The sequence below is a fragment of the Epinephelus lanceolatus genome, chromosome 22, assembly GCF_041903045.1.
Source record: "Epinephelus lanceolatus isolate andai-2023 chromosome 22, ASM4190304v1, whole genome shotgun sequence".
Taxonomy (NCBI): Eukaryota; Metazoa; Chordata; class Actinopteri; order Perciformes; family Serranidae; genus Epinephelus; species Epinephelus lanceolatus.
The window spans coordinates 9194678-9201958 of record NC_135755.1 but is presented as its reverse complement, the minus strand read 5'-3'; the positions used below and the strand labels follow the sequence as shown (position 1 = coordinate 9201958).

The following is a 7281-nucleotide window of genomic DNA, read 5'->3' as shown; positions in this document are numbered from 1 at the left end:
ACCGTGTCCATCCCTTTATGACCACAGTGTACCCATCTTCTGATGGCTACTTCCAGCAGAATAACGCACCATGTCACAAAGCTCAAATCATCTCAAACTGGTTTTGTTTAATGCAGCCTGATTCAAAATATAGTTGTTCCCCATTTACTTATGTCTCTGTTTCAGTTGTGAGACAACTGAACAAGGAGAAAATAGGAGGAGGTGCAAATTAGAGCTGTCCCCAACTCATAATTACATCAGTCGAATCAGATTCAGCTGTTTAACTTGAATATTTATTTATCTATTTTATTTTGGCATGTTCAGTGTGATAGCAGCATTCATGTGATACAGCAAAGAAGCTAACTGTGCTGATTAGGGACTGCTCGACTTTAAGCAATATCAATCGACTGAGGAGTCTCCTGCTGATGATCCAAATCTCTCAATTTCAAGGGGTAGTCCTCGTGCAAATAGAAGGATTTTTCTTACCTTTGGACGGAGCCAAGCTCGTTATTCCCCCACTTTCTGGTCTTCATGCTAAGCTAACTGTTTCCTGGCTGTGGCTTTACAGACAGACCTGAGACCTTCTCATTGAACTCTTGGCAGCAAAGTGGTTAAGTGTATTTGCTAAAATGTCAAACTTTTTCCTTGACGCTGCAGCTCTCATTTAAGTCTTAAATTTGTCTCATTTGTGTGATTTCTGGTTTATAAAAAGGTTCTTGTGCACAAGAGATGATAATTAAGTGATACATTTATTACAGTGCTCTGTAGAGGTCAACGTGCGTTTAATTTCTCTCTGTTCAGATCTAACTTTGACATCAGTCAGTTCAGACTTATGCCTTCATCTTTCTCTCTCCGTCAGTTTCCTCTGGTTTGTTGTTTTTGCTCAACACAGCGGAACAACAACTTGAGTAGGATGGATGGATGTGGCTGACGGAGAGAGAGACGGAGGTCCTGCAGTCTTTACATCTGTCTGCGTGGGTGAAAGACCGAAAAAAAAGATCATGAGAAAAAAACACCAAAAACCAAATCAAATGACTTTTTTTTGCGGCTTTCAAAACAAGAGTTGTGACGTCTTACTGAGGCTATAAAGATGGAGGGAAGACACAACTGTGGCTTTGGGGTTACATTGTGTCTGTAAGCATACTCTGCACTTTATAATTACACTGTGATTGTATTTAATTGTTAGATAAAACACTGGATTGAAAATAAAAACCAGAAGTTTGGTACTTAGCAGAGATTTCATTTTAAGTCATCACTGGCCAACATGTTGAATAAGGATTTTAACTTGTGACCTGCTGGAAGTTTGCGCTCCAAACATTTGGTAAAAATCTGGGGAGTCAAATTAAAATAAACATTAGACAAAGAGCCACATGAGAAGCTGCTGTCTGTCATATAAACTAAGTAAGTAACAACTGAAGATCCTGATTTGAACCTTTGACCCGTCGGGATCTGAAGATGTGGGAAGAGACGGAGGATTTAACATGCGGAGCAGCCACTCGTAAACGAGTGTAAATCGGGACTTGAACAGGTGACCTTGTGTGTCTGAGCATGTGGAAAACAGTTTACGGGTTTGAATCCCAGCAGCTAAACAGAGCCGCTGAGGCCCATATGGATCCAGTTGGCCATCAAAGGCCAGAGAGGGAAAAATAAACACTTTTTATATGATTTCTCTCTCAGAGAGACTCCGTCTCCTCGCTGGCGTTACTGGCCCAAAACACACTGCTGGATATGTGTTTTTGTGTGTCGTTCAAAATGACGTTGTGCACGTGTGTTTGTGTGATTCTATGTGTAAATCCGCACGTGCGTACGTCTCTTCCTGTGTATCAATCCTGACTGATGTCGCTTGTGCAAGTGGTGTTTATTTTCTGCCGTAATTGCACAGAAAAGAACAACAGAGAGCAGAGAGAGACGGAGCAGCGATGGAGGAGTAGTAAATGAAAAACACGAGATAGGGAGAGGAGATGAAGAGGAGGAGTGAAGGAGAAGCAGATTATTCTGGTTTTCCTGAGCGAGGTCAGGGACAGCTGGGAAACAGTTTGTAAATCGGATTCTGAACTTTAGATTCTGTTGCATTACATGACGGTACACTGGAGTACATTACTCCCGTATGTTTTTTCATCTTTTTTTTTTTTTTACTGGAAAATGTTTACTCAGGAATAAATCAGCACTGCGGAAATATTTTCGATTTCAGAGCAAAAAGGGGGTCAACAGACAGAGCACACAACGTACCTAAACAATGCCGTTACAAAATTAAATACGACGAAAAGTTATCTAATTCTGCTAACTTCTCACTACAGCGACATTAGCTGCTCCGTTTCAACTATGTTGGCTGTAATCAACTGTTAAATGGACAGATAATATCGTTTCATATCAATTGCAGACCCCTAAATCGCATCGAATCGCAATCGAATCGTGGCAGAATTTGTAATATTGGCAAAAATCATATCGTTGTCCAAAGAATCAATATGATATTGTATCATGATGAAATCAGTGATTTACACCCCTAGTGACAACTAACACGAAAATACAAATCGTCTTATCTGGAGCCAGTGTTTGGTTTGTCCATTCTGGGCTAATGACGAAAACATAGCTTTGCAACATGACAATCTCCATGGAAGAGGACCTCCTCTCTGTGTAGATACACAGTAAATGCCTCATTTTAGGGTAACAAAGGTGCAATGATTCTTATTGTCAAGTGATGAAAATATAGTTCTGAATATCATATTCAATTTCTGCTAATAGATGCCACTGTCTTTCTCTCAGCTGCTTGGAAATGTGTACTCCTCCTCTGCTCCCATCTCCTATGGTGTTCTCCAAGGTTCCATTTTAGGCCCAATGTCATTTTCACTATACATGCTTCCTTTAGGCTCTATACTAAGGAAATACAATATATCTTATCATTGTTAAGCAGATGATTCCCAGTTGTATCTCCCTTTGAAACCATCAGATCCTTCATTTCCCCTGTACTGGCCTCGCTTCACTGGTTACCTGTAGGGCTGTCACGGTTCGGGAATTTCTCCTGCGGTGAGTCAGTGGCACTGAAAACTCTCTCCGATGGTGCGCTTGTTGCGCAGATGCACATGTATTTGCGGGCGACATTGGAGAGGAGAGGAAATCTACCTTGGCTGTCGCGCCACCATGCGAGCGGGTCTGCATTGGAGTCGATGGGATCCTCCTGGAGATAGCGTGTGAGTTCGGTGTCGGCTTGAACTCTCTTGGGTATGGTTGCAAAGGTGGTTGTCTGTGGCTTCAGCAGGTCTCCAAGGGTTTTTCTTTTAGCCACTGGTGGCATCGCTGTTTGCGCCGAGGGCAGCTGACACACTGGCACCGCTTCCTCCGTCTTCCACATCTAATATCTCCTCAATCAGCGTGCACTTTATCTCCTCCGTGTCATCATCAAAATTTTTGCCCCGGTATCTAGGGTCCAACAAGCAGGCCTTTGCCAAAAGTTTCTGTAAGGCAGCTGGTCTGTACTTCTCCTCCAGACCACTGCACATCTTGCGCTTGATGTCCGAGGTCAGAGTGGTGTCCTCATCCGATGGTTTTAAAACATCTTCAGTGAGGAGTTTCAGGACGGGTTTAATTGATGAGATGGTGACATACGTCTCACCAGAGAGCAGATCCGTAAATTCAGTGGCTGGCTTTAATGCTGCATTCACTGACTCCAAAACAGCAATGTCCTGCCAGCTGGGAATGAGATGCTGATGCCGCCGATCATCCACCAGAACTCTTTTTATGGCCGTGGTTTGCTCCAAGACCCAGTCCACCATTCTCTGTTTGGCGCCCCATCTTGTTGGACAATCCTGCATGGACGAGTGATGAACGTTAAATTACTGGTTACACCTGCTTAGTTTTTTTTTGTTTTTTTTTTTAATGAATAGCCTAGGCTACATTTTTAATTATTTTTCGTTTCAGTGTATTTTTTCCTAAACGAAAAATAACCATCTCAGAAAGCCAGCAACTTTTTAACTCAACTGCATCAATGATTTTATTTAAAATTATTTGCATAATAAAAACCCAAACAGTCTGTCAGCCTGGCGGTTACAGTGTTATAATATATAATATAATATATAACTTCTGAAGGCTACTTTACCATTATGAGCCCGCGCTGCGAGGTTTGGAGCTCCGCTTGCGCTTTCGCCAGATCTCTTCTCTTCAGCCAGCTCTGGGAGAACGCACCCACTAAGGAGTGACAGAGGCCCATTGCTCGGGCTGTGCGATCCTTAACGCTTGCAATTGCGTTTGTCACTGCTAGGTGTAAATTATGTCCAAAGCAGTTCAGCCACGTCCAGCTCATTTTTTTCACTGCTGCGACGATGTTTGCCCCGTTGTCCGTGGTTATGCACGCCAGCTTCCTCTCATCCAGTGACCACTCATCAAATGCGCTGCGGAGAGCCTCTGCGATGTTGTCGGATGTGTGATTCTGCGGCATAAACACCATTTCAAGGCAGCGTGATTTTAGAGTCCAGTCTGTGGTCAGGTAATGTACAGTAAGACTCATGTAAGGTGTCATATTTACGCTTGACCACATGTCAGTGGTGGCAGAAAAATAGTCCACATTTTTGAGCTCACTCTGAACCAAGGCTCTGGCTGTATTGTACATTTTCGGGACAGCAGTCTCTGAGAAGTAGGTTTTCCCTGGCAACTCGTATTGCTTGTCAAATTTCTGAAGCAGCGACTTGAATGCCGGTTTCTCCACTGTGTTAAACGGCACCATCTCCTCAACCAGGTAGTTGTCGGCTGGCACCGGCTGCTGCGCAACTCTGTGTGGGTCGTGCGGGTGGCGGCAGCCTCGCCTCTATAGCGGGATGGTAGCTTGCTAGGTGAGACTTTAAATTCAAAGTGTTTCCTCGTTTTACTTGGATCTTTTTGAGGCAGATTTTACAAACTGCCTCATCTAAATTAGCTGGTTCCCCCTTTTCATTTGGCTGAAAGCCGAAATGCTCCCAAAGGGGAGAAGTAACATTTGGCTTCAGTACAAGTGCAGCTGCCATCTCTCCCGCTCTCACTGCGTAATGTGGCGAGGTCGGGTCACGTTGGTCACGTGCGGTGGTGGCGGTGGCCCAACATGCACCGCGGTGGGTCTCTTAGTACCGCGGTGATTCATTTTTGCGGTTATCGCGGCAGCCTTAGTTACCTGTGAAGTATAGGATTAATTTTAAGACTCTTATTTGTTTTTAAAGCACTGCATGGACCAGCACCAGATTATATTTCAGAACTCACTCCCTATTCCACCTCTCATCCCCTCAGATCCACTGACAAATCATTGCTGTCTATCCCACTTACAAAGTTAAAAACCAGAGGTGACAGAGCTTTTTCAGTTGTTGGTTCGAAACTGTGGAACAGCCTGCCACAAACAGTTAGATCCTCACCCTCTTTAAATATATTCAAAGCCCAGCTAAAAACCCATCTCTTTGCCTTAGCTTTTAGTGATTCATCATGAGAACATATTGTTTGATATTCATCTTTTTCATTGAATTTGCTCAAGGCACATCTACATATGAATGCAGGTAATCAGACAATAGCAGATGCATTTTTCACCTCTTCTGATCTCCACATGGACTGTATACCTGCATGCAACTTCAGCCAACTCAAACACGATTGGCCAACCCTACTCAAACTACCAATGGACTACAAGCACAAACCAAAACGCGTAAGATACCAAAGTCTTGTCCTGTTCCGTACAGATTCTACATACACGTGAAGATACCTGTTCATGGAAATGAAGGCCAAACCTTGAGGCTGAGACAGCAGCAGATTTGTCTTTGTGGACAGAAATAAAGCCTTTAAGTTACCTTTAATTGATTTCAAGTGGAGAAACAAAAGCCTGTCAACTCACCACGTGTCATAGATCCAAAAAAACTTGCACGTCTCTTGCTTGCAGTATGTTAGCGACAGGTGTACATCAATTTGTGCAACAAGAATTCTAATAAAGTGAATTATCTGATAGCAGGGTAGACAGAGGTCATATGTAAAAACAAAAAAAACAGATTTATAAGAAAGGTTGAGCACCGTGTCTTGGCCTGAAGGATTCTGTAAGTATTGTCCTTTATGAAAAGCGCCCCGTATCCCCCGTCCTCCCCACCAAACCAAACAAGCATCCAGCCATCGCAGACACTAAATGCAGGAAATTTAAAAAAGATGAGGGCAAAAGGACAGCGGGGACCGTGTGTGTACAAATACAGGAAATACCAGCTTTCTCCTACAAGTGCTGTTCATGCATAAAAGATTTCATGGCCATGACCGTGTTGTGAGTTTCCCTATGCATGACAACTAGTAAACACGCACACACACCTCCAACGGAGGCAACAAGCTCGTAGCACGTAAAAAAAACAAGCCACAGAACAAAACCACAGCTTTCTGAACCCCCGTCACACAAAAGCAACAGAACCATAACGACAGCCGTGTGACAGGAACAAACCTCAAAACTGAGAAATAAAAGGGAAAAGTGAAAACACATTACCACTGTCAGCTAAGGCTATTAAATAATCCTCCAAATTATGTGAGGAATTAAGAAGATCTGCCATCTGTTGTTAGAGTTTTAACTATGAATAATGCAGTAGCGTGTGGTAGCGCACTTTAGTGGGATGCTCCAGGCTCCTATTTGTAGTCCAAACTGACCTTTGACCTCTATGTAGAGAGGGAGTCAAAGCGAGGACATATTTTTTAATGGCAAACAAAAAAATGGCATTATTGTTGTGGTACAGTGTTAGATGGGACATTTTCTTTTGTGCGATGTTAACAAATATGTGAGACCCTATGAGAAAGTAGAAAACAGAGCATTTAGCATCAGCTTGATGCAGTTAATATAAAGCAAAGCAGACATATCCTGCATCTTCAAAATGTGAAACTCATGTGGACAAAACTGTAAACGGCTGATACAGTTAATACGCAGCAAAATCAGAGCAGTGGTGGGAAACGTATTTAGATTCTTTACTTAAAGGGTAAGTTCGGAGGTTTTGAAGTTAGATGGTACGAAGTACTTAAGAAGTGTGAATGGAAAGGGAAACAAAATGACCTTTACCTGCAAAATGTCACTCACATTAGCATGTACCAAGCAGGAAGACGCTCAAGATGACCACACAGTGATGCAACACAATTGCAAAGAGACATAAAAAATAACTACAAGGGGGAAAACAACCACAAAAAAAATCTCAAACATACACAAAATGCATTCAAAAAGGCACAAAATGACCCCGAACGACACAAAATAGAAAGATACCCTCAAAGAGACTGAAAATATTCTCACAGAGACACAAAATGACTTGGAAGAGACATAAAATCACCTCAAAGGAACACAAA

General features: G+C 42.7%; 1 protein-coding gene across 1 annotated transcript; it reads right to left on the bottom strand.

Annotated features, from left to right (window-relative positions):
* Positions 1-3254: 3254 nt before the first annotated feature.
* On the bottom strand, positions 3255-5086 carry LOC144459935 (E3 SUMO-protein ligase ZBED1-like). The gene is made up of 3 exons (XM_078164769.1): positions 5015-5086; positions 4073-4777; positions 3255-3782 (listed from the first exon to the last, which is right to left on the bottom strand). The coding sequence occupies exons 1-3, from the start codon at positions 5084-5086 to the stop codon at positions 3255-3257; spliced, it is 1305 nt and encodes a 434-aa protein (XP_078020895.1).
* Between the last annotated feature and the right edge of the window lie 2195 nt (positions 5087-7281).

Coding starts and splice junctions, on each gene's coding strand:
- LOC144459935 (XM_078164769.1), bottom strand. CDS start 5,086: ATGAATCACCGCGGTACTAAGAGACCCACCGCGGTGCATGTTGGGCCA. Junction 4,778..5,014: donor CACCACCGCACGTGACCAAC/GTGACCCGACCT, acceptor ATCCCGCTATAG/AGGCGAGGCTGCCGCCACCC. Junction 3,783..4,072: donor CGCAGCGCGGGCTCATAATG/GTAAAGTAGCCT, acceptor TCGTCCATGCAG/GATTGTCCAACAAGATGGGG.